General features: G+C 33.4%; 1 protein-coding gene across 4 annotated transcripts in view; it reads right to left on the reverse strand.

The window, feature by feature from the left end:
* WWOX (WW domain containing oxidoreductase) overlaps positions 1 to 25,998 on the reverse strand; it is a 1,143,641-nt gene extending 1,117,643 nt beyond the window's left edge. The window contains exons 1-4 of one of the 4 annotated variants that reach the window (XM_074282484.1): positions 25,622 to 25,988; positions 17,166 to 17,230; positions 15,004 to 15,061; positions 12,517 to 12,695 (exon numbers count right to left, since the gene is read on the reverse strand). In XM_074282484.1, coding sequence (XP_074138585.1) covers positions 12,517 to 12,695; positions 15,004 to 15,061; positions 17,166 to 17,230; positions 25,622 to 25,728 — 409 coding nt within the window. In that variant the 5' untranslated portion in view covers positions 25,729 to 25,988. Of the gene's footprint in view, positions 1 to 12,516; positions 12,696 to 15,003; positions 15,062 to 17,165; positions 17,231 to 25,621 lie in introns of all 4 variants that reach the window. The other 3 variants (XM_074282485.1, XM_074282487.1, XM_074282486.1) reach the window with 3 other exon arrangements.
* Between the last annotated feature and the right edge of the window lie 573 nt (positions 25,999 to 26,571).

Raw genomic sequence — 26,571 nt, forward strand, 5'->3', positions numbered from 1 at the left:
TGGGAAATTTTTGATTACGAAGATAATATACAGCTTACCGATTCACAAATATATCAAAATTACACTGCCACCAATATCAATAAGTGGAAATAGGAATGTAAGGGAAAGGGGGAGGCAAGCAAATGTCATCAGTTTAGATAGTGAACATTAAAAAAGCAAAGCCACTATTTGACACCCTCCAGCCATCCTCTTCTGATCACCTCCAAATAGTCAGACCTGATTTCGTGAATACAAAAGATCTTGAATTGTTTATTCACTGGCAAAATTCCCAGCTTTTTAGCCTTTCAGGATCATGACAAATGAACTAAAAAACAGCTTCACATGAAATTTGGCTACTTTTCTATCCCTGAGAAAGCATGTTCCTGAAACGTGTTTGCATGCCCTAATACAAGTATATACTAAAGTTGCACTTTTGGTCAAAGGATCAGAGTAGGCAGCTTTCAAAGGAAGACAGACAAGCTATCAACAGCCATATTTTTTCTAAATGCCCCAAATCAATAATAATTTTTAAAATATAAATTAAAGGGGGCAGCTAGGTGGAGCAGTAGATAGAGCACCAGCCCTGAAGTCAGGAGGACTTGAGTTCAATCTGGTCTCAGACACTTAACATTTCCTAGCTGTATGACCCTGGGCAAGTCACTTAACCCCAATTGCCTCAGCAAAAAAAAAAAAAAACTAATCCAAAAAGTCATTGAAATGTTGCATGCAATGATATCTCCAGCAGGGCAATACTCTAAAGAAATCAAAGAAAGAGCAAAAGGACCCATAAAGAAAAAAATTATTTATAGCAGCTTTTTATTTGGTGTCAAAAACTTGAAAGGTATCCAAGGGGAATGACTGAACATATTATGATATATAAATATAATGGAATACTATTATGTCAATAGAAATGATTACAGACATAATTTCAGAGAAAAACAGAAATACTTTATGAACTGATGAAGAATGAACAGAACTAGGAGAACAATTTACATAACAACAACACTGAAAAGACAAGTAATTATGAAAGATATAAGAACTCTGATCAATACAAAAAAAAAAAAAGGATTTCAATAGGAAAACATAAAGTACTGAATACAGGAATATATTATAGGCAGAAAAAGAGAGCCAGGAATAGTTAGTAAATCAGTTTTTCTGAAATATAGAATTATGAAGGGGAATAGTATGAAATTCATCTAAAGAGACTGATTTAAATCTATATGTAGAAAATCTTAAAACCAGTTTATTTCAAACCCTTTATGCCCTGCTATCTCCTTTAGAAAAAGGTAATTCAAGGACAATTCAATGAATATTATGATAAGCTTGTTGTAAGGGGAAGATCAAGTAGCTAAAAAAACTGGTCCAAAAATGCTGCAGAAATGTGATCTGGTGTCAGGCTACCTTTCCAAAAGGAATTAAGTCCATTGAAATCTCACTAATCACACTAGTACAATTCCATGAAATGACCAATAGGCTTAATTAAAAGAAATACATATTAGCAATAAGACAATACTTTAGGAACACCAATCATGATAGAAGAAATAGCTTAGCTGTTCCCCACAACTAAACCAATGAAGAACTAAGAAGAGTTCCAAAATAAGTAGTCAGTGGGAAATCAAAAGAGAACAGACAATATGTCATATTCACAGCCAAGGAAGCAGGAACCAAAGCCATCCAATATTTACATCACTCTGACATTAGAAATAGATTGTATAGATCCAGACTAAAAAGAAAACTTAAAAGATAGGTATAAGATGTGGCTATGTTGCAGGGTAAAGAATGGCTATAGATGTAGCTCAAATGTGGCTTGGACTGTGTACTGGACACAGACTAAGCAAGAACAGAGCAAGCAATTAATTGTTGGTCTATTTTTCCCTGACCCTTTATTTATTTTTTTATTTATTTTTTTATTTTTTTTTTTATTTTTATTTTTATTTATTTATTTATTTATTTTTATGTAATTTTATTTATGTAATTTTCATTGCATTATGACCTGAATCATGCATCACTCTTTCTGCATTTGATCTTGAGAATTTTGGTGCCCTAATAAATCATCAATTTTTGTGTAGGTTTCATGCACAACTAAGAAAAAAAGTATATTCCTTTCTGTTCCCATTCAATTTTCTCCAAAGATGGATTCTGCTCCAGGCTTTTACCTTTTCTCTGCATGTATCACTTGGCTTTAAATGTTTCTTGTAAACAACATATTGTAGGATTCTGGCTTTTAATGAAGTCTGCTTATATACTTCCATTTTATGGGACAGTTGATTCCATTCACATTCACAGTCAAAACTGTATTTCCTGCCATCTTATTTTCCCCAAGTTATACTTTTCTCTTTCCTTTTCCTTTTTCTCTCCTCTCCAGTGTTTTCCTTTCTGCTTTAATCTACCCTTTCCTTTTACGGCCGCTCCTCCCTTTGTTATCCCCTTCCCCTTCTACTTTTATTCTCCCTTCTATTAGCCTCCTCTTTTCCTTTCCCCTTTCCCTTCTTACTTCCCTATAAAATGAGACAAGTTTTTCTATTAAACTAAATATGTCTAATGTTCTCTCTTTGAGACAAATCTTATGAGATTAAGGTTCACACAATGCTCATCCCTCTTCCTTTTTCCCTCAATTGCAATTGGTCTTTTTTATGTCTTCATGTAATATAATTTACCCCATTTTACCTCTTATTTCCTCTTCTTCAGTACAATTCCTTTTCCACTCCTAGTTTCCTTTTTATTTCATCACAATAAAGTCAAATTATACCTACATCTTCTAAGTATATCTCTATCAAAGATACAGTTTTCAAAAGTTGAACATATCATCTTCCCATATAGAGGTATAAACATTTTAACCTTTAAAAAGGCAGGTTTTTTTCCTTCTCTTTGTACCTTTTTACGCTTCTCTTGAGTTCTATATTTGAAGATCAGATTTTCTGATTAGCGCTGGTCTTTTCATCAAAAATAAATGAAAATCCTGTATTTCATTGAATATCAATCTTTTTCCCTGAAAGATAATGCTTAATTTTGCTAGATAGTTGAATCTTGGTTGCAGTCCAAGTTTCTTTGTCCTCTGAAATATCATATTCCACACATTTTGATCCTTTAAAGTGTAAGCTGCTAAATTCTGGGTAATCCTGACTGTGGCTCCTTGATATTTGAATTGTTTCTTTTCTGGCTGCTTGAAGTATTTTCTCCTTGATCATATAATTCTGGAATTTAGCTACAATATTGCTGGGAGTTTTCATTGTGGGACTTTTTTTAGGAGGTGATTGGTGGATTATTTTACCCTCTGATTCTAGGATATCAGGGAAGTTTTTCTTAATGATTTCTTGAAAAATGTTGTCTAAGCTCTTTTTTTTTCATCATGGTTTTCAATAATTCTTGGATTGTCTCTCCTAAATCTATTTTACAAGTCAATTGTTTTTCAAATGATTTTACATTTTTTTCTTCTTCTTTTTTTTAGTCCTGTTTGACTGATTCTTGAAGTCTCTCATTGAATCATTCACTTCCACTTGTTCAATTCTAATTTTTAGTGAAGTATTTTCTTCAATTAACTTTTTTACCTACTTTTGTATTTCAACAATTGAACTTTTAAGTGAGTTGTTTTATTCACTGATTTTTTTTTTCCATTTCACCAATACTATTTTTTAGGTAGTTGTTCTCAGTCTCCATTTCACCAAATCTGTTTTTCAAGGACTTGTTTTCTTTTTCCATATTGTCAATTTTCTTCTGATAATTTCTGTGTTTCCTTTTCCAAAGCTCTTAATTCCTTTCCTCGTTTTTCTTCTTATTCTCTTTTAAGATCCTTTTTAAATTCTTCAAAGGGAGAGAGCCTTTTCAGTTAAAGAAAAACTCATATCACTCTTTGAGGCTTCATCTGGAGAAATTTTGCTTTTAGGGTCCTGAGGGCTTGAGGTTTGTTCCTTGTCTTATAATAGCTACTATGGTTGGAGCTCTTTTTGCATTTTTGCTCATTTTTAAAGGTTGAGTTAGGCTTGTAGGGCAAAGGGGAGATTATCCCAATTTTCTTCTACAGGAAGCTTCACACTGCCCTGGGGCTGGGGCTGCAGGCTTCCTTCCAGTGCTAAGTGGGCATGGCCAAGTCCTGTGTTATGCTGGGTTTCAGGAGCTCATTATTTGCCTTTTGTATTTGCATTGAAAGTCTCACGGCTAGTCTGCTTTTCCATTGGCTTCTGATCCAGGACAGAATAGCCATGCTGCAGTATTTTGGGTGAGAGCCTCCCACTAGAATTGCAGCACATGGAGCCATTGTGCCTTGTACAGAGAGCTGTGTTGCACCTGCACTCGGCTGCCTTCCCCTCTGCCCACCTGAGACAGACCTTTCCTAAAGTTCTTCCAAAATATCTTTTGCTGGAAATGTATTACACTAAAAATATCTGTTTGAACTAGTGCTGATTCTGAGGGAAGCCAAGAAGAGCTCAGACAAAGACCTGTATACTCTCTGCCATATTGGCTCTACCTCTGTTTCTTCTTAAGTGAATCTTATTCTCATCTGAATTAGTCAAAGGAGGATACATTCATACAGTTTTGTGTAAAACTACATTCAACTCAATGGGGAAATGAGAGAGAAAGGGAGCATGAAAGGAAATGACTAGTAGATTAATGAAGGCATTAGTAGTCATAAGCAAACAAACTAGCATCAGAGATTATGAAAAAAAAGAAAGTAAGAACAATAATGATTAGATGTCTGGAGGAAGTTACCCTCATAATAGGGATCTGGAGAGAGTAAAGTGGATAGATGGAATAAGAGAAAGGGAGAGAGAAAGGTAAGGAAGGTAAGAAAGAAAAGAAAAGAGCAGCAGAAAAATAAAAGATTAATATATAAGAAAATACACATTTGATGATTATAACTGTTAATGTGAATGTAATCGATACAAATACAAAACACAACAGGATAGCAGAATGAATTAAAAAGTAGAATTCAACAGTATGTTATATACAAGAAAGTCACCTGAAACAAAGACTCACATAAAGCTAAAGTAAAAGGTTGGGCTAAAATATTTTAGCTGAGATAGCAATTATGCTTTCATATAAGTTTATAGGAAAAATTGATTTAATTAAAAGAGATATACAAAGATATTGCATTATGATGATATATGTCCATAAATAATAATCAGAAATTAAAGAAATGTCAAAGCATCTAAATATTTAAAGAAAAAACTAAATAAGTTGCAGGGGAAACATGTAACCAAAAAAGAAATTAAGGACCAAAATGGAATTTTTAGAGCTCAGGAAACTGTTGAACAGAAATAGAAATACATATTTACAGTTGTTCATGGCATCATTATAAAAACTAACTACAAATGAAAGCATTAAAATCTCCAAAAAATATTAAAAAGAAATTATTAAACATGTCTTTACTCACTAAAAAGTAAAACATCATGTTCAACAAAAGACTATTAAAATGATTAAAAATTAGTTGAACACAAAATAATGTACTTCTAAAGAATTGGTGTTCCAATAATAAATCAAGAAAATAATACATAATCTCATTTAAAAAAAAGACAACTATGAGACAACATATCAAAATTTTTGAGATATAGCCCAAGTTTTCCTCAGGAAAAAAGAAAACATCAAAAACCAAACATTAAAAAAATTCTAGAAAGCAAACACAATTCTAGCCTCAGTTAAAGACTAAATTATAAATAATGAAATCCAAAAAAGAGATTAATGAAAAATAAGCAAAAATAAATCATTGAGCTATTAAATAACACTAGAAGCTGACTTAAAAAAAAAAAAACTTGATAAAGTAAATAAATCATTAGTTAATTGAGGTTTTTAAAAAGGAAGATGAAATTATTAATGTCAAAAATTCTAAAAAGAAAATTTACAACATATAAAGGAGAAACTTTTTACTCAATACTATATGCCAATAAAACTGACAACTTCATGGAGTTGTACAAGTAGGTATTGAAATAAGTAAATATTTATAAATATAGATAATGCCCAAGTTAACAGAACATGAAATAGAGAATTTCAGAAGAAAAAAAATTAAACAAACATAAATGAGCTCTAAGTTAAACAATCCAGTTCTAGGGGGATTTGCAAACAAATTCTATCAGACATTCAAAGTTCCATTGATTCCAATATTATATAGATTATTTACAAAAATAAGGGAAAAAAAGAATCTTGTCAAATTCCTAATACCATAAAAATGTAGTCTGGATACCTAAATCAAAGAGTATCAAAATAGAGAAGAAAAACTAAAAACCAGTATCTCTATGGATGCAAAAAATCTTAATAAAATATTAGCAAAGAATCCTTTGTCAAAGTATTAAACACTAATCACTACAAGTTGGAATCAATAGTAATAAAAAGTAGGAAAAAAAATTAAATACACCTAAAGCAATAAAATTCTACTTGTTCTTCAATACTGGGATACAATTACTAAACACAGTCTTATGTTTCTTAGATAGACTTTCCTGAAAGCAGGAAATAAAGGCACTACTTATAAGACTAAAACTCTCTGACATTATATGTACTTCATGTGCATAAAAATGCTAGTAAAGCAAATTGTGAGAAATAATGTTGTAATCTCTCAAGACCTGAATTTAATGACAAGATTGAATTTTTATTTAAAGAAACAGAAGTTTCATATATTTAACATGTCAGTCTGAGAGAGAAGGAAATATTTTTCAAATTAATTATAATACAGTAAGCAAGACAGTACTAAAGGATCTAATGTAATTATTAATAAATCAATAGATGTTCAAGAATTCCCTAAATCATCAGAACACCCCACTGAAAAGGATAAAAGTGAATAATTGCAGTCTAGTTTAAAGATGAAAGAATGACAACTAGGGGTTGTGAGAGGAGCATTTTAGTATTATAACTAGAGATTTATTGACTGAAACCAAACTATCCATGAAGCCTTGCTGAGATATCGTTCTTCTAAAAACTAGTTTGATACTTTCCAAAATTACATGCATATTATAAATACAAGCTGAAATAACTATATTTGCCATTTTGTAAAATACTCAGAATAGGCTCACTTCTGTTCTAGCTTCATTCCTCCATGGCAGTGTCCTTCCCATATTTTCATCCTGTGGCCCTCTCTTTGGATCTTTGAGTCCCTGCCCTGAAGAATCAGGCCAGGCTCACTTCATTTCTGGCTCCAAACTTCATTCATCAGATTATTCTACTTTGACCACAACAGCTTTACTTTCCCCTCCTACACCTCTTTCCAGTTTCCTTTTATGTGATGTCTTCCTTCATTAGAATTTAAGCTCCTTGGGGGTAGATTATCTTTTTTTAAACTGTATTTGTAGTACTAACTCTTAGCATATAGTAAGCACTGAGTTCTTGGCACATAAGAAGCACTGAATAAATGAATAAGGTACTGAATAATGTAGCCCAAATTTTACGTAGTTTTTGAAAGAATCCAATAAAATTAAGTGAAGCAGAAGACAAAAAGTAACTAAGTACTAAAGTGATACCAGTACTAGAAAAGAGCATTATCTAGACAAGCAATAAAACAAAATTCACAAATCAAACTCCCAGGAAAGGCCAGAACTAGAAAATTGTTAAGTACCGACTTAGCACTTAGTAAAAACCTAATATCTCATTATCTCATTAGCACTTAGTAAGAACCTAACAAAGTAACATAGATTGCTAAATAAAAAAGTTTGCAAATCTTATCAATCATACAATCAACTAACATTTAAGTGCCTGCTATGTCCTAGGCACTGTGTTAAATGCTGGAGATGCTAAGAAAGGCAAAAATATTCCTGCTCTCAAGGAGAGCTATCTAATGAAGGAAACAACATGCAAACAACTATGAACAAATAGATACATAAAAGAGATAGGGATATATAGATATGGATACGTGAAAAAGTAGATTTAAAATAGGCAGGTAACACCTATCTTAAATCAGACCCTGAGAAGATCAGAACCTGGAAATTAGCAGAAAGGTTAGAGCTGGAAAAGTAAACCTGAGAATCTTCAGCACAAATATTATAAATATGATATGGAAAAAGATCCACCACAAAAGACAGAGAAGAACAGTTAGACAGGTGAAAAGAGAATGAGGAGAGAGCAGTGGCATAAAAAATTAAGAGAAGAGTGATTACCTAAAAGATGGTGATTAAGAATGTCAAAGGCTGAAGAGAATCAAAAATGGAATAAGGATTAAGAAAAGACCATTAGATTTGTCAAATAAGAGATCACTAGTAACTTTGGAGAAAACATTAGGTAGATATATATATATTTTTTTTAATCAGCACACTTCAAAATTTTACACATTAAAATTTAAAATATGGTATCTGAATAATGAAAAATAAAAACACTATCTCATTTGGATGTTTATGTAAAAAGATAACGTTATAAAATGTGACACTGTTCTTAGTCAGAGTCAATAAAGTTGGTAACTTTTGGGTAGAATATATTGCAAATAATCTAGCTTAACCATAAGAGAGCTATACAAATGAAACTTTCTATCAACCCAAATAACACCCCCAAGAAAGCTAAGAAACAATCTTGTGTTTAAATACTAGTACCTCAGTATTTATTGTGAAAAAAGATTACAGAAACTATGTCATTTTAAATATCCTGTGGTATTTAGATATGGTATATCTTAATAATTAGCATATATCTGAAGATAAAATTTAACAATCTCCACAGTAGTACTGTAGTGCTAATAATTTCCTTAAATGCATGTAAACTATTTAATAGTAATTGTATTTTTATATGAATAAACAAAAGGCCTTTATTTTATTTTTTTAAATCTACAATATTAAAAATATTTTAACCTTTTGTTCTCTTTTTTATTTTTTTATTTTTTCCCCCTGAGGCTGGGGTTAAGTGACTTGCCCAGGGTCATACAGCTAGGAAATGTCTGAGACCACATTTGAACTCAAATCCTCCTGAATTCAGGGCTGGTGCTCTATCCACTGCACCACCGAGCTGCCCCCTTGTTCTCTTTTTTAAAAGTATAAAAGCAAGACTAGAAAGATAATAGTACAACAAATAATTGGTATGTGTAATATACATTGCGATGTTTTGGGGAAAAGTGGGGTAGGACTTCAAACCATAACTAGATTCCAAAGATAAAAATTCCATTATCTTGAGACAAATTTGTTGGGGTTTTTTTCCAAAATGTTCACTAGAATAGCTTCTTTTTAGTGATACAGTCAAAATAAGTTTTAATTTTCTTTAAATTTTAATGTTTCAAGCATTGGCTATTTCAAAATGATTTTACTATGCCCAAAGGGCTGCAAAACTGTGCACACCCTTTAACTCAGCAGTGTCACTATTAAGTCTGTATCCCAAGGAAATCACAAAAGAGGAAAAAAAGAACCACATATGCAAAAATGTTTGTAGCAATATTTTTTGTAGTGGCAAAGAACAGGAAACTGAGTGAATGCCCATCAATTAGAGAATGGCTGAATAAGTTATGGCATATGAATGTTATGGAATATTATTGTCTTATAGGATATGATGAATAGGCTGATTTCAGAAAAGGTTGGGGAGACTTATATGAACTTATGCTGAGTGAAGTGAGCAGAATCAAAAGAACATTGTACACTATAATAACAATATTATGTGATGATCAATTATAATGAAGTTGGCTTTTTTTTTTAACTATGCAGTGATTCAGGCAATATAAAAAGACTTGGAATGGAAAGAACCATCCACAACTAGTGAAAAAAATATGAAGACTGAATAAGGATCAAAGTCTATTTTCACTTTTTGTTTGTTTGCTTTTCTTTCTCATGTTTTTTTCCCTTTTGATGTGATTTTTCTTGTACAATATGACAAATATTGTCTTTTAAAATATTGTCTTTAAAAGGACTGTACATATTTAAGCCATACCTGATTATTTCCTATCTTGGGGAAGAAAGTAAGAAGGGAAGAGGGAGAAAAATTTGGAACACAAATTTTTACAAAATGAATATTTAAAACTATCTTTACATGTATTTTTAAAACAAAATTTTGCAAATTTTAAATAAGTAAATTCTTCTATATAAGTAGATAGAAATTGTGTTTGCAAACCAGGAAATCCATGGAACCCTGAACTGGTCACTTAACCTATTAGGATTTCAGAAAATTCTTTAAGACTCTAAGCTGCAGAGAAGGCACTGACCCAACCTACATTAATACAGTGAGTACTTAACCTGTGAGCTCTCTATGACAATGATAGCACAAGTACAACCCCTTTGCCTTTCTCTCCACTTAAAGCACATTTCATGTACATTCTTAAGTTAAACAGTACCCAGTTTTAAGCAAAATTTATAAGACTCCTGCTAAAAACACATTAATTCCTTTTATAAGCAAAAAAACATTTATTTACAATAAATCATATACAATCAGGTAATTTTTTTAAAAACCAATTCTCAATACCATCAAGATATTTCAATATAAATTTTAATTAGAACTGTTCATATTTATAAACATTCCAATTGTTATTTCCTAAAAAAAAAAAAAAAAAAAAAAAAAATCACACTACTGGCAGAACAGTATACTTAAATAATTCCATAAAAACCCAAGTCCTTGTAAAATGTAGCAGAATCTTGTGAAAGTGGAATATTGTGTATCTTTTAAGTAAAAGGATCTTCTCCCTCTTGCTACTTAATACCAAAAAAAAAAAAAGAAAAAGTAAAAAAAAAAAACAAAAAACAAAAAACCTGCATTAATCACATTTTCACAGTTATTCCATAGTTTCCACCATGAACTTAAGGCCTAAAATGGTCTTAATAAAATGTACTATTCACACACATGTCCAAAAGAACCATATTACGCTTTCTGGTCTGCTTTTAATTATTTTAAAAGGCAACAGAGCCCTCTAGTGGAGAAGAAACAAATATTAAGAAATGATTATGGGTAAACCTTTTTTCATTGTCACTAAATTCCATATACTTCTAGGTTAAAGTGCAAAAGAGAATGCTAAATACAAAATTAATTTTACTCAGTGTAATCACAGTTCTAGCAAATAACTAGTTTTCATGGCTTACATTAAGTCATAAAATTAACTCAGGTCTAATTGGATTGTTTAAGTGCTGACAAGCCATATTTTTAATACTATTTTGATAACGGGAGTTTAATAAATGCTTGATTGAAAAAATACTTTGATCATTTTAAAAATGCAACAGTATGAACCAATTTGTTATAGAAACAATAGTTTTTTTATTGCTATCCTCAAAAAATAGCATGCATTAATTTTCATGTTAGGAATTAAAAGAACTAGAATAAAACTTCCATCATATTCAGTGGATCCTCTATGGATGGTTTATGGAAATATATACATGAAGATCTGTACAGAATGAGTAGCCATGGAAAGGTTCTGATGCAGAAGATTTATTATGTATTACATTACAGATCATGTATCACAGGTCACAAATTCACTCGTATTTCTGAGTATTTGCATGCTATTATACAAAGTATATAGGGTTTTTTTAGCTATTAATATGACTTGGAAAGAGATTGCAAAAAAAGTTCAAAAGCATATTTATTTTCTACATAATAAATTTTTCCCTTCAAATCTCCCATTTTATGCAGCAACATGATGCATAGAGCATGATATTTATAATTTCAATAAGATTCATAAATGACATTTCCAATTTCAGATAAGTTAGCTCCTCAAATGATCTATACCTGTGAACTAAATGAAATTTTTGTTATAAAACAACTACATATTCCAATTTTTAATTAAAATTATTTTTCTTTAAAGATGCACAATATTTACTTTACCTCTAAGGCAGGAATTTTAAAATTGTTAAATGACATTTCAGTGTTTTTCCAGGTATGTCATAGAATTTTCAAAAAAATGAAACTTGTAAAATCTAAATTATTTTAAATCACTAGAAATGTTAATACCTTTGTGGAGCAGTGAATTAGTACTATGACACTAGAAAACAACTTGGAATTATGATAAGAAAGTGATTAGAAAGTGATTAAAATGTCCATACCATTTAGCCTTCAGATCCCGCTGCTAACCATATGACCCAAGGAAGTCAAAGATTAAAAGAAATGCCTCCGGCAGCTACATGGTGAAGTGCATATAGTACAAGCCTTGAAGTTAAGAGGACTTGAGTTCAAATCCAACCTCAGACATTTAACAATTATCATACTCTGAGCAAATCACTTAATCCCAAGTGCCTAAGAAAAAGAAATGCTTCTTATATATCAAAATATCTATAGTTGAACTTTTTATAGGAGCAAAGAACTGGGAATTAAGTAAATACTTACTAATTAAAACAGGATTCCCCAATTTTTGCCAAAAAAAAATTTGTTGATGATAAAGAACTAGCATTTTGAATCTGTTACCTATTACACCTAAATTAAAAACTAGCCAACATCTTTGCTGAGTATTCCATTTCAGGGTGAGGCTTTATATAGTTTTCCATGATGATGCATACAATTACTCCGAGCTTTGGAAAGAAAGGTCATGATTGCAATGACATATTAATTCCAAGTACAATACATAAAAATATAATTTCCTAGAAACAGAGAGTCACTCCATAAACTTACTATGATTAGAATTTTTGAAAGTGGTTCTTATTACAGCATTCTTAATAAATTTAAATACTGGCCTACCTATTCCTGAATTAGCTCCAGTGACGACAACCACTTTTCCAGTTAAATCACGACCCTGAAGTATTTCCATAGCTGTAGTATTGCCATCATATTTCTGTCTGGTTGGTGGCTTCTTTGGATTGTCATCAACAGTAAATGCCAGGCGGGGATCCAAATATGTGGTTCTTTTATTTATATGGCTACAAAGAAAAAGGGGTAAAATCATGTTAACCTATAGCAGTGAACACAGGCATTTAGATACTCTTACTATTTAGGAAAAGCCTTAATTTTTACATAACAAAAGTCTTATTATTTATTTCTTTCAACTTTAATAAAGAAATGTCCTTTAGTTCCTCCTCGGGCCTCTAGAAAAAATACACTCTTACTCAGAAAAAGTTACCAAAATCTTTACTTTAAGATTTCTTGGAAAATGCATTTTTATAAGCAACAATCACTTCAAAATCAGCTTCAGAACAATGGTGTCAAATCAAATAGAAAAAGAACCTAAAAAAGTCATACATAAGGATCTCCCAGGCTCATATTGGCTCAGAAAACTGCATATTAACTTACAATTTTTGCTAAGTTTGCTAAATATTTTTCCAATTACATTTTAATCTAGAGTATTTGGGGCCATGAGTTTGATATCTCTGATTTAGAATACAAAAACCCATCATTTTCAACTGATTTATAGTACTAAAATCGTTCTGTCTTTCTACGTAGCCTCAATGTATATGTGGTAAGGACCTAACATGCACTCAGTAATGTACACTGGCATATCCAGTAGAGAAAAGCATGACATAAAATTAACAGCGATTTTTTTTTATTAAATATTGCTTTGACTTATAACTAAAACTTCATGGAGGAATAATTCCATGAGCCGAGCCTTAAAGAAAAAAAAAAAAAATAGTTCAATTAAATAGTCACTTATTAAGTATCTACTGTGTAGATCACTGACATTGTAGCAATCTGTTCCAATTATGAGGGACAATAGAAATAAATGCACAAGGGTAGAGGAAAGAAGGCATAATTGGAGACTGGTCAGGAACCCAGTTTGGCAAGATCCCAAGTTAAGTGAAAGAATGAACTGAACTAGAAAAAAAATGAAACCAGATTGTGGAAGGCCTGAAAATTGCTCTACATAGTTCATGCTTTGCAGTATAAAAAAGGGGCTAAATGTTTACACTACCTCCCTAAGAGAATAGTTGTGATGAAAACATTACTATACATCATTAAATGATTATACATAAATAACACAGTCCTATTCTGATATAAAAAAATTAATTTTTAAGTTGTCTTGACTAAAATTAAGTGTTAGTATATGAGCCTTTGAATGTTAATCTAAAATGAACTAATAAATTTCAAAATTATTTTAATAAGGATACATGAAATTACGAATGACTATCATTTTAACAGAAATTTCAAAATTATTTTGATATATTAGAAATAAATTCTGAAGTTTTTTTCAAAATCTGAAAAATCAAAAATCTTTTAAAAGCCCAATTATAAGCCTTCATAAAATAGTAAAAGATTAGATTTCATTATCAATTCATAAAAACCCTCACAAATAAATTGAAGGATCTATCTTATGTGTCAACCTCTAACCAAAATCAAAAGACTCACTCCTTAAACATTTAACTATATATAGAGAACCATTAACTATGTATTATTACCAATGTAAAATATAGCTATTCTATTAAAAAACTATCTAAATTGCTTTGTTTAAAAATCATGATTATAATAATAATCTGTGTATTCATATTTTTCCTTTTAGTTCGCCTTGGATGTTTCAGAATCCATTCTAGTCATAGAAAATGAAAATGATGCACTGAAAAAAAATTATCTTCAGTAGGTCAATTTCTGAAAATATGGAGATCTATCTAAATAGAGAAATTAATATGTGATCCAATAACTGAAAAATGGCTGACAAAATTGGAATAACACAATTACTATGCTGCAATTAAGGGTCTGAAACATGGGGACTATAAGGTAATATGGAAATTTCCATAAAACAGTAGGAAATTAAGAAAAAAGAGCCAAATTGAGAACTGATAAAAGCCTAATAAAAACACAAATAGAATTGACAAGCTGATAAAAGTAATGAAAAATATAGAATGACAGTTTGTTGAGATTATATATTGAAAGTCTTTTTGAAAATTAATTTGTTGAATATATATAGAACAGTTTATTTTAGCTGATTATATGTTAAGTTCATAATAATATTTTAAAATTAGTTGTCTGAACATTTAGTTATATAGATTATCTTATTTTAAGAATATGATAGCTTCTAAAAATTTAAGTCATATATGGCTAAGTCATATATGGTTCTATATTTATACCACAATAGTAAAATCTAAGAAACCTCCCCCCCACACTCCAACCACACACAAAAAATTTATTTGGTAATCACTTCATCTCTTCACTAATTAAAAATAAAAGACTTCAAGGTAAAAAAAGATAATACCTTTTAAAACATTTAGATAACTACATTCTATCTCTTGAGGCACTTACTCAACAAAAAACACTTGTCCATTCTCATCTGTTTCTTGTTCCCATCCATAGGGCAGGTCTGAAACATAGAAAAAACTGTGAGTCTGCTTGAAGAAAAAAATATGTAATCCCATATATGAATAAGAAGGTAAAAGGCCAATGCTCATTCTTACCTCCACGCATTTCCTGATCCTGTCTCCAGAATAAACTCCCCCTTTTGAACAGCCTGATGCTATCTATCCTTCCAAAGCTTTCCTCAATAATTTTTTCATCTTCTATCACTCATTTAGTAAAACTTCAATTACATTTGTTTTCTATGCTATATAACATAGCAGTTGATTACGTACTTGTTCTCTAATTATTTCATGTTTATTTTTTTTTCCCCCTGAGACTGGGGTTAAGTGACTTGCCCAGGGTCACACAGCTAGGAAGTGTTAAGTGTCTGAGACCAGATTTGAACTAGGGTCCTCCTGAATTCAAGGCTGGTGCTCTATCCACTGTGCCACCTCGCTGCCCCTATTTCATGTTTATAAATAAGACTTGTCTTCTAAATTTCAACTATAGATTCCTGTTTCTTTTGTTCCACAAAAGCAAAGTGTTCTTCCTCTCCAACTATCTAATTACTACCCAACCTCTGAGGTACAAGTCAGTTTGTACTTCTCACAAGTCTTTTTAACCATCTCCATGAATATGGAGATGACCATGACCATCTTCCATAATATAATTGAGGATTTAGAGTTAGAAGGAATCTGAGAAGTAATACAGTTCAATCTCCTCATTTAAGAGAAAAGGAAACCAAGTAATGGTCAAAATCACACAAGTTGAAAAGTAGCACAGCTGGGATCTGGACGTAGACCCTACCTCATAATATCTGTCATACTGTTTTCTTTTTATATGTGTCTCATCTCCCTAATTAAGCTCCTCTAGAACAGGGGATATATGATATGCTTTTATTATATTCCCTTCAGGACATAGAACATTGCTAGGCATATTAAAGATATTCAATTCTTTTTTATAGGGTGAAAAAGCTGAAAGGTGAATATTCTAAGTGTCATTTGTAAATGTAATGCTATTTTTAAAAATCTGATAACAAAATTTTAACATAGTCTTGATGAACAAATAATTCTCAAAAATAACTAAAACTGGGACAGCTAAGTGGTACAGTGAATAGAACACCAGCTCTGAAATCAGGAGGACCTGAGTTCAAATCTGGACTCAGATACTTAACATTTCCTAGATGTGTGACCCTAGGCAAGTCACTTAACCCCAACTGCCTCAGCAAAAAATAAATAAATAAATAAAGTGAAACTTGTCTATAGTAGCTAAAAGATAAAATTTGCTCTTTTCCCATAATTCTATAAATAATCTGTAGTAGAATAAAGTCCTTTAAAGAAAGAATTGATTTTCATTTTGTCTATGTATCCTTAGCAGCTATCATTTTGCCTTAAATACAGGCAAATACTTGCCAAATTGAATTTTGTAATTACAACTTTTAGAAAGTTTGCTCCATCAAGTTTTCTCCTCTTCTAAAATCTGTTAGGATTACTAGGTGCTAACTCGGTTGTCTAATTTAGCATGGTACTTAACAACTAGCTCAGAGTTCACACCTTTAGTTCAAACCTTTAAAGGAGTTTACACCTTTAAAAGGAGCTAGTTCATTGGTGGTAAAGGAATTCCCACAAGCCCCTGGGATTACCCACAAGCCCATTCTCTGGGAGGATATAAGGAGCTAACATTGAATCTGGAAGAAGGCAGTCTGGAAGGAGGCAGTCTGGATTGAGTTAAGGACAAGACTTCCCAGTAGAACTTCAGGGAAGCTGGAAGAGATTCAGAGACAGGATTCAGGAAGAGGATCCGAGATTCTACTTTCATGCTGACTAGAGGCTTTGCATTCAGAGGGAGCTAGAGACTGAAGCTGGCTGGAGAGATTCTGACAGGAAAATATTCAAGACTTTGAAAGACACAATACAGAACTAAAGCCAAGGCTGCCTTCCCAGAAGCTCCCCAAGAGATCTCCTCCCAGAGAAGGATTATAATTGAGAGACAACAGAACATTACAAAAATCTACTCAGTTATAACAACTGCCTAGATAATATTCTGCCTATGACAGACTTGCTATGTAATTGATGCTTTACATATTAGTATTTATCTATGCTATAAATAACCAAACAAATAATACAAACCTCCTGCTACTCGTTTTCTTTTTCCAGTTTTAGGATGTTCCCACTGTGTCTTCTCTTCGGTATGGCTGTTAAAATACCCATATCACAATTTAAAATAAGGATAAATTCTTAGAAGCATTATAAACCATTCTAAAACTATTCCTCTAGAGGAAAAATTTTCTCCATGATGATACTACTTCACAAGAGTTATCACTGACAGAGACCAAAGTTAACAAGGAGAACTTTGGTTTTGACCCTAGATTTCACTACCTATTTTAAATCTAAGATGAGGAATCATTTAAATTCATCTTGAAAATATGGCCAAAGAGTCAATTGCCAGACAAGTTAGCTGTAAATATTACTTTTCAGTTGAGAGCTGCTTTCATACTGTAATATCTATTCCATTATGGACCTAGAAATAAATAAAAACATCACTTTACCATGAGCATATAATGAAAAGGCAGGTTCTAGTTTCAAGAGAAGTCATATTGAAGCAAAATGGGAATCAGTAGACTAGATTGAGGGAAGGATAGTATTGATTAACTATTTGAGAGAAAAATATGATAAGGAGAAAGGGTTCAGAATCTAGGGAGACATTATTTTATAATTGATACACTGTAAAGAACAATGGATTTTTATATTTACAAATAATAATATAAATATAAATAAATATATAATATAAATATAATAAATACTATAAATATAAATAATGAAAATAAATATAAATAATATTTATCAAATATCTACTATGTTCCAGCTAGTGAGGATACAAGTACAAAGAATGAAATAATAACTTGCAATGAGCTTATGTTCTAATGAGGGGGACATGTAGCATAAATAAAAGGTAATAAATACAATCTTCTCATTGTTCAATCACTTCAGTCACATCTGATGCATCATGACCCCATGAGGGTTTTCTTAGCAAAGATACTAGAATGATTTATCATTTTTTTTCCAGAGCCTTTTACAGATGAGGCAAAGAGGTTAAATGATTTGCCCAAGGTCATAAAGCTAATATGTGTCTGAGGTCAGATTTGAACTTATAAAGATGAGTCTTCCAGACTCTACACCTGGAACTTTAGCCATTTTTCAACTTAGCTAGGCTTAATGAACACAATTACAAAATAGTTAAATACAATATAGTTTGAGATATTACTAAAAAGTAGCAATTGGAGTAATAATAAAAGATGATAGTGCTATATCATAGAGAAAAAAAAAAGAGACTCTCAAGGCAGAGGAAAAGGAAAGAGATCATTGCAGACATAGAGAATATCTGTACAAAAGCATGGAAATGCAACATGGAGCATCCTACATAAAGAATAGAGAGAAGGCAATTTGGTTGGATGACTGAGTATATATGGGCTGTAAAGTCCAATAAATCTGGAAAGATAGGATGCGGTTAAGTTGTATTAGGATTTAAAAGATAAAAAGAATTTATATTTTATCCTAGAAATAAAAAGGAGTTGACTAAATAGGGGAATTGCATGGTTTATCTATGTAACTTCAGAATGAACTTCAGAAAACTTAATTTGCACCATGATGTAAGATAGACTTGAGTGGGTAAGACCTGTGGCAGGGAAAAATTGAAAGATTCATGCAATAATTTAGAAGAGTTTTGAACTTGAACTAGGGTGGTAGTAGTAAAAAAGAAATGAAGGGATAAGATACAAGGTAGAAATGGCAAGATTTGGCAAATTATTAAATATGTAGAGTGAGAGTTGGGGGGCCCTAGGTGGCAAGAATGAAAAGGAGATAGCAAGGTGGGGCCTAGAGACACAAGTAAGATGAACCTGAGACTTGGAGCATCATTCCATAAACTTCAAGATTACAATTTGATCATATTAAAAGCTGCTAAAAACTAAATAAAACAAACAAACAAAAAAAAAAATATATATATATATATGTATGTATGTATATGTATATAAATATGAGTAAGCAAAGGAAAAAGAACCTAACCATAGGTAGCTACTATCAGGATAAAGAAAATCTGTGCTCATATTCAGAGGAAGATAATGGAGCTAAAAAAAAGTCACTCCTTTTTCAATGAGAAATGTCAAATGGTCTCAAGCACAAAAAAAGAATTTATAGAAAACCTTTAAAAGTCAAATAAGAAAGATTGAGAAAAAAATAGAAGAAAAAATAAGAATAACCTAAGAAAATTATTGTCAATTGGATAGAATCAGCCTCCAACCTGTGGGGAGCAAGAGTCAAACAGAGCAGGCTAGAGCCAGGAGAGTTAGGAATCCAACAGAAGTTTAATTTCACAGCTTGCAAGCAAAGACACTTGTCTCAGAGTCTCATCTCTAGTGAAAGGACCCAAGTCACTGTGGGAAGATCTCAATATTTATACCAATAGCTGCATAATTGCTATAGCCTTGACAGTGAGGAGCAACAGAAACAATGTGACAAGTTTGATTCACAACAGGGCTTCATGACCAGAACATGGATATAATAGGTGATTGTCTAAGCTTGGAAAATACCCATTACTGGTCAAAGCAATACAATAATAATATGAAAAAATTCTAGGGTTTTTGCTGTGATTGATATCATCCAGTGGGTAAGTGCAAAAGACTGTTGTTTATGCCAAACTCAGGGCACAGCCTGATTGCTGGGGCTTAGCTCTGGAAAACAGAATGTCTCCTAATATCTTGATATCATGAAAAGAAAGTCAATCAAACTGAAATAAAGAATCCAAAACTTGATAAAATAATTCCTTGAAAGCTATAATTGGGCAAGGCAAAACAAATAATGTTCTAAGATACTAAGAATAAAAAATATAAGAGAACATGTAACATCTCATCAGAAAAAACTAATCAAACAATAAATTGAGGAGAAAAAATATAAAAATAGTTGAACTACCTGAAAATTACAATTAAAAAATAAAAATACTGATATACTATTACAAGAAATTATCAAGGAAAATTACCCAAAAGTTCTAAATGAGAAAACAGAGCAGAAATAGAAAAAAATCCACTAATCACTATCCAAAAGAAATCTCAGAAGAAAATCACAGTCAAGTTTCAAAGCTCCCAGTTTAAGAAGAAAACATTGGAAGCAAGAAAAACCAATTTAAATTATCATGGAATTACAATAAAGATTACCACAAAACTTAGCAGCTATTATGTTGAAGGACCATAGGTCTTGGAATACTATATTCCATAGAGCATAAGAAGTGGGGTTATAAACAAGGGTAACTTACTCAGAAAAGTTAAATAATTCTGAAAGGAAAAAAGGAGTGGGGGAGGCATTTAACAAACTGAAAAACTTCATGTTTTTGTGACAGAAACCCCAGAACTTAAGGGAAAAATCAATATATAACATTCAGAAGAAACATAAGATAAACATTAAAGGCCAATTATAAAGAACTCAATAACGTCAAATCATTTCCTTCACATATGTGAAAATACTTTTATAATTTTCATCATTATTTGACTAGTTTGAAATAAAGATGTAGGTTGAGCTAAGTATGATAAGATGATCCTAAAAAAATTAAATTGTAGAGAGAGATAAAAGGAGTAATTATCTCATACAAAGGAGATATAAAGGGGGAAAAAAAAACTGATGTAGACAAAACTAGTAGTAGGAAGGGTGGGTAGTGCTGGAACCTTATTCTTATTTGGAATGGGTTAAAGAGGGAAATGCTTTTGATGTTTTGCCTCATATCTGGCAAATTGAAAAATATGACAAAATTCATTCTTTTAAAAAAGAGTTTACTAATAGATTTGGAGAAAAGAGTTTCAGTATAGTAATGAAGTCAGAAATCAGATTGTGAATATTATCATGGGAAATAAAAATACAAAGGTCACCACTGAAATAGTAGGACAGTCTCATAAGGAGCTGATAAAAATTAATCAACCATATCCAATCATCATTAACAGTGTTAAGATATTAATAAATTTATATATATAAATATATATCAAATAGAAGGTAGTGTCTAGCAAACATTCTACAAGGAAAAGTATTAATTTTTTTTGCCTCTGAGTTATTTTATTTCAAAATATAAGAATATTCAGCTTTCCACTTTCAAGGAGAAATAATTTATCTGACATGGATATGAACTAAAATTACTCTCAGTGTATGATTTAGTTTATCCTCAACCCATAGTTATTTCATTTGTATTCTCTTTTAGTAAGGAAAGCTCTCCATCTGTGCATGCTTGTCATGTCAAAATTAAATTGTTAATTGCATATGAACTTCTATAAAATCAAAGTATTAAAACCATGCTTAAGTAGACATAGCTTTCTTATACTGTGAAATGGGAAAAGTAATATAAACAACAAATGGGAAGGAACAGCAACATAGATATTTCAAAAATAACAGATAATTAAAATATAATTGTTTGTAGTTAGCTTTGGCCACCATATATTTATTCTGAGAACAGATTTACCTACCTGAGGTTTTACCAGGCTATTATCCAAATTAATTTTCACACTACTAAATCCCTGAAGGGTAGAAAAAAGTGGGCCTAGGACAGAAAATATATCCTGAATAATCTATAAAATGTTTTTTTTTTTTAAATCTACACATGGGAAAAATATTAATTTTAATTATAAGACTTAAAATCATACTTATAAAAAATTATACAAAATCTAAAAAATAGTTAAATTTTCAGCATCATTTTCTATGACAAAACAATTTGCATATATTATAGAATTTAACTCTCCCAATAACTCTCAGGTAGCTAATAAAAGTGCTATTATTCCATCTTACAGATGAGCAAAATGTACTCAAATAAGTTAAATTATTTATGTAAAATCATACGTCTTCTAAGCTAAACTTCAATCCAAACCACAGGATCATAGATCTAGAAACTGGAAGGGACCATAAAGGCCATCTAATCTTTTACACATAGAGAAACTGAGGTCATAGAAGACCAAGTTACTTATTTGAAATAATACTGTCAGTGTCAGAGATCTTTCAACACCAGAGCCAATGTACTTTCCACCCTGCTGCCAGAAGGCTAATATACTGGGGCGGGTGGGGGGGGGGGGAAGCTAAGGAACAGGAATCAGAAGGCCAAGGTTCAAGTCTTACTTAGCTGCTTACTAGCCTAGTGATCCAAAGTAACCTGACAATCTCTTTTCCTCTTCTGTAAAACAAGGATATCTTGCACTACTTAGTTTGTGGGATTGGTCAGAACATCATGGATTCAGAAATGAAAATTACATTAAAAGATCATCTAATCCAGTCCCCCTCCTCATTTGTATTTTCCATGAGTGAAAATTCACTTGAGTAAAGTACATAGGGTTATAATTATTAAGTTACAAGAGCTGAAACTGTTGCCATAAATCATAGGGATTCTTTAACCTGAGATCTTTGAAGTCTTTTTGTTTGTTTCGGTAACAATATTTTAACATAATTGGTTTGCTTTGTAATCCAATGTATTTTCTTTTATACATTCTAAAGCACATCAAATCCATAGACTTCATCCAACTGGCAAAGGGGTCCATGATACAAAAAAAGTTTAAAAAAACCCTGTTGTAGGAGAAGCACTTTCTAAATAATAAATACTATATAAATGTGAGTTAAAACTACTATTTATTATGATAACTACAAGTTCCAACATCAAATAGGTTCAAAGAGTTGCTAACTCCCTTACTTCTGAGATGCTTTATTGATAAATGAAAATAACAAATCCATACATTAAGCCCAGCAGAAGAAAGCTTTCAAGAACACAAAAATGTTTTTGGTTTTTTCTAATGAACTTCATTACAACTTATACCTGGTTTTGAAGATGGATAGGTACTTAAAATCAGTAGCAATTTACCTTTTCTCTACTTAGGATACAATGTTTCACTTCAAATATAAAAATGTTTGAGCAAAAGATATATTTGCATACACAGCCTAATGCTCTATTTTCTGTCAACATGGTTTCACACACTCATACATAAATCTTTATTTCAATTTCTCTTCTCTTTTTACATCAAAAGCTGGGAGAAATGTGTTCTGAAAACAAAAAAGTTTTTGTTTGATAGAATAAATGTAGCCCCATAGTGGCTACAAAGTATTATCTAGTTTCTTTTTCCTTTATAAAAGTCTTTGAATAGTACTCTTCTCTCAAATTATCCTGTAAAAGTTTGCAGTGGTCCTCAAACTTTTTAAATAGGGGGCCAGTTCACTGTCCCTCAGACTGCTGGAGGGCCGGACTATAGTAAAAACAAAAGCTCACACTGTCTTTGCCCCTCAGCCCATTTGCCATAACCCTGCAGGCCGCATAAACGTCCTCAGTGGGCTACACCTGGCCCATGGGCCATAGTTTGAGAACCCCTGGTTTTGAGAGTTACTTGTTGATTCTTTTAAAAATAACTCCTTTTTATTGTTTAAAAAAAAAAAAAAAAACAAATGGTGATAGCACCATGGGTTCAATGGTTGATTTAAATATGAATTTAAATCCCTGTGCCTACTAATCACTACCTGTGTAATCTTGGACAATTCATAATTTCTCTGCTCTTTTTATTTATAAAATATCAGAATTCGACTAGATGACCTCTGAGGTCCTGTAAAACTGTCATTTTATGATCTTGGGCCTTTTTTTTTAGGTTGAAAGGCAGCACAGAGAACTAGCTTCAAGGCCAGAATGGACTGGATTCAAATATCACCTCCAACATTGGTTTATGATCCAACCAAGTTGCCTCACTTTTGCTCACTTTCATCCCTGGGCCAAGTTTCATTATCTGGGATTTCTGTATTTCAATTAAATTTCAGATTGTATCCCAGTTTTATGATTTTACATGAAAATAAAAGAGTAAAGGGGGATGATGCAGAGGACAGCCCTAAAGTCAGGAGGACCTAAGATCAAATATGACCACAGACACTTATTAAGTATGTGACAATTAACCTGAATGCCTCCAAAAAAAATTTTTTTTAAATCATAAAAGAGTGACAAGTGAAATTCTAGAGGACTGAGGGAACAGAATCTACAATGTTTTTCCAAGGGAAAGTAATGGAGTGGGGGGGAGGGGCAGGGGGAAATGTAACAACTTATTGTTTAGGATGACACTAAGAATTCCAAATCATTAACAGGTAATATCCCTGTGAAAAAGGTAAAATATTAAACTATAGCGAGAATTCCCCCTAACATCACTGAAAACATCCTCGAAGACGGAAAAGTGGCAAGATGCTCTTGAGATTTATAAGTCAGTACTTCTAAAGACAAGCAGCAAAAAAGGCAGACTTTTTCCTAGTAGATTCCAACGAAAGCACCGTTAGCTAACACTTAAAGAGAAGAAATTCGTTCTAAGTATGGGACAGACTACAACAGCACTAGGAAAAGTAAGAGGGAAAAGTAAAAGTTCTCTGAAAATCCTTCAAATTGCTAAGAAGGTTCCTTTCCTCCGACACTTAACGGGAATGGAAGACAAGATGGATTCATGAAAGTGAATGGGCAAGCCTTTATGGGATGTTATAGGTGGATGAAAGCACTCAGTGTGGAAGTGGGAAAAGAGCTAGAAGACAGAAAGCTTGACTTACCAGTCAAGCTACCATTGTCTAACCCGGTGATTTTGGAGAATTCACTTCCTTTCTCCCTCTATCACTACTTACATAGACAGGATTGGGTTAGATCTGTCTCTCTTCAGTTATTATGACTCTACGGTGTTATGTGACAGGATGACTGTGTATGTGTCACAATCTAGACTGAGAAACTCCTTTGAGACCACTTTTAATAGAGGACTTTATACAAAGTGGAGGGCTCGATGAATAGAGCACTGGGCTTAGTAGCAAGGAAGACTTGATTTCCAACGTGGCCTCAGACACAAGATGAGTGACTCTGGACAGTTACTTAATCACTGTCTCCTTCAGTTTCCTCATCAGTAAAATAAGAGTTGTGGTGAGGTTTAAATTAGGCAACATATCACAGTGGTATGGAAATGTTAATTTCAGGTGAAGGGATATGACAATATCTATTGTTCATTACTGGAACAGTTCATGTAGAACTGTGTGTAAGACTATGTATTTATAGTGCAAAGGAGGAAGTTTCTGTGAGTGAGCAGAGCACAGTGGGATAGCTGACAAGAGAAAGAGCATAAGAATGGAGGCGGAATCACCAAATCACAGACTTGGAGAGGATCCCTTGGTACTGTGGGTTAAGTGTTGTGCCAGAGTGTGGGCACTAGCGCGTGCATGTGTGCACAGGTGTGCACATAAGAGCAGTCACTTAGGCACGTGCATGAGTGTGCACAAGTGTGCGAGGGCTCCCGTGCGCAGGAGCGCGTAAATGTGGGAGGGAAGGAGAGCGGTGGCGCAGTCGTGTGCACTAGTGTCGGTGGGGAAGTGTGCGTGAGCTCCCGGCTGCAGGAACGTGCAGGAGCGGCGGGCACCAGCGTGGTAAGGGGAGGGGCGCAGCGAGGGGTAAGGGGCACCGCGGGAGGCGGGAAGGGTCGGTCTGCAGGGGCAGGCAGACGGTGCGGCGCGAGGGTGGCGGCCTCGGAGGTCAGAGGTCGGGCGGGGGCGACTGCCCGGCCCCTCCAGCCCCTTACTTGGCGAAGTACACCCAGCCGTCCTTGGTGGTCCTTTCCTCCCAGCCCGGCGGCAGCTCGTCCTCACTGTCAGTGTCGTCCAGACCCGCGTAGCGCAACGCAGCCATGGCGGGAGAAAGGAGCGCTGCCTAGCCCGGCAAACTGCTACCCGCCTGGGCACTGGAGCACAAGCTCAGGCAAACCCCCTGCACGACGGCGGCTCGGCTCCGCTCGGCTCTGCTCGGCTTAACTCGCCAGCGCGCAACCCCGCTCGCTTCCCTCACCCTCCCGCGCTCGCGCGCTCTGATCTCCCGGCTTCCCTCGGAGGCCCTCCTCGCTTCTAACTGAGAGTGCGCATGCGCAGCACTGCGCCCCCGGGCTGGGTCTGGCTCTAGGAGGCCAGTGAAGTAGAGGCTAGGAGACCAGAACAGTATAAATAATAATCAATAAAATAAATGAATAAGAACAGTAGTCGGAAATAGCAAAGAAGATTTTATCTGCCCCCCCTCCATCACTTCGCCCCCGCTTCTTTTCTACATGACTAAAATTCCTCTGGGAGAGAACTAGAAGCCAGGGAACCACCCGACGGTGCAGAAACGAAGACGTCACTGTGATAGCGAGGTCCTGCCGCTTTACTGGATGGCCCTTCAGTACTGTGCCGGAAGCCTATGCGCGAAATGCCTGTTGGGAAATGTAGTTCTAAGCAGAAGTGAAGGGGCCTGCCCCAGGCTTTCAACTTCTTTCCCCAAATTGACAAATCCTTTGCCATCCAAAGATGCTTGTATTGCTGCGCTGGAGCGTTTTACTATGGACTCTTCAAATGTTTAATGTGCATCCTTTGTCCCGCTTGACATTGACAAAAACTACATATTACAACTTGACTTAGCATATTGACTGTCCAGATTCGAAAAAATAATGAGGAAATGTTAATAATGAGATTACATTTAAAAGTATGTTGTAAGTACTTTTTT

Source organism: Sminthopsis crassicaudata, chromosome 1 (genome assembly GCF_048593235.1).
Source record: "Sminthopsis crassicaudata isolate SCR6 chromosome 1, ASM4859323v1, whole genome shotgun sequence".
In the NCBI taxonomy this organism is placed as follows: domain Eukaryota; kingdom Metazoa; phylum Chordata; class Mammalia; order Dasyuromorphia; family Dasyuridae; genus Sminthopsis; species Sminthopsis crassicaudata.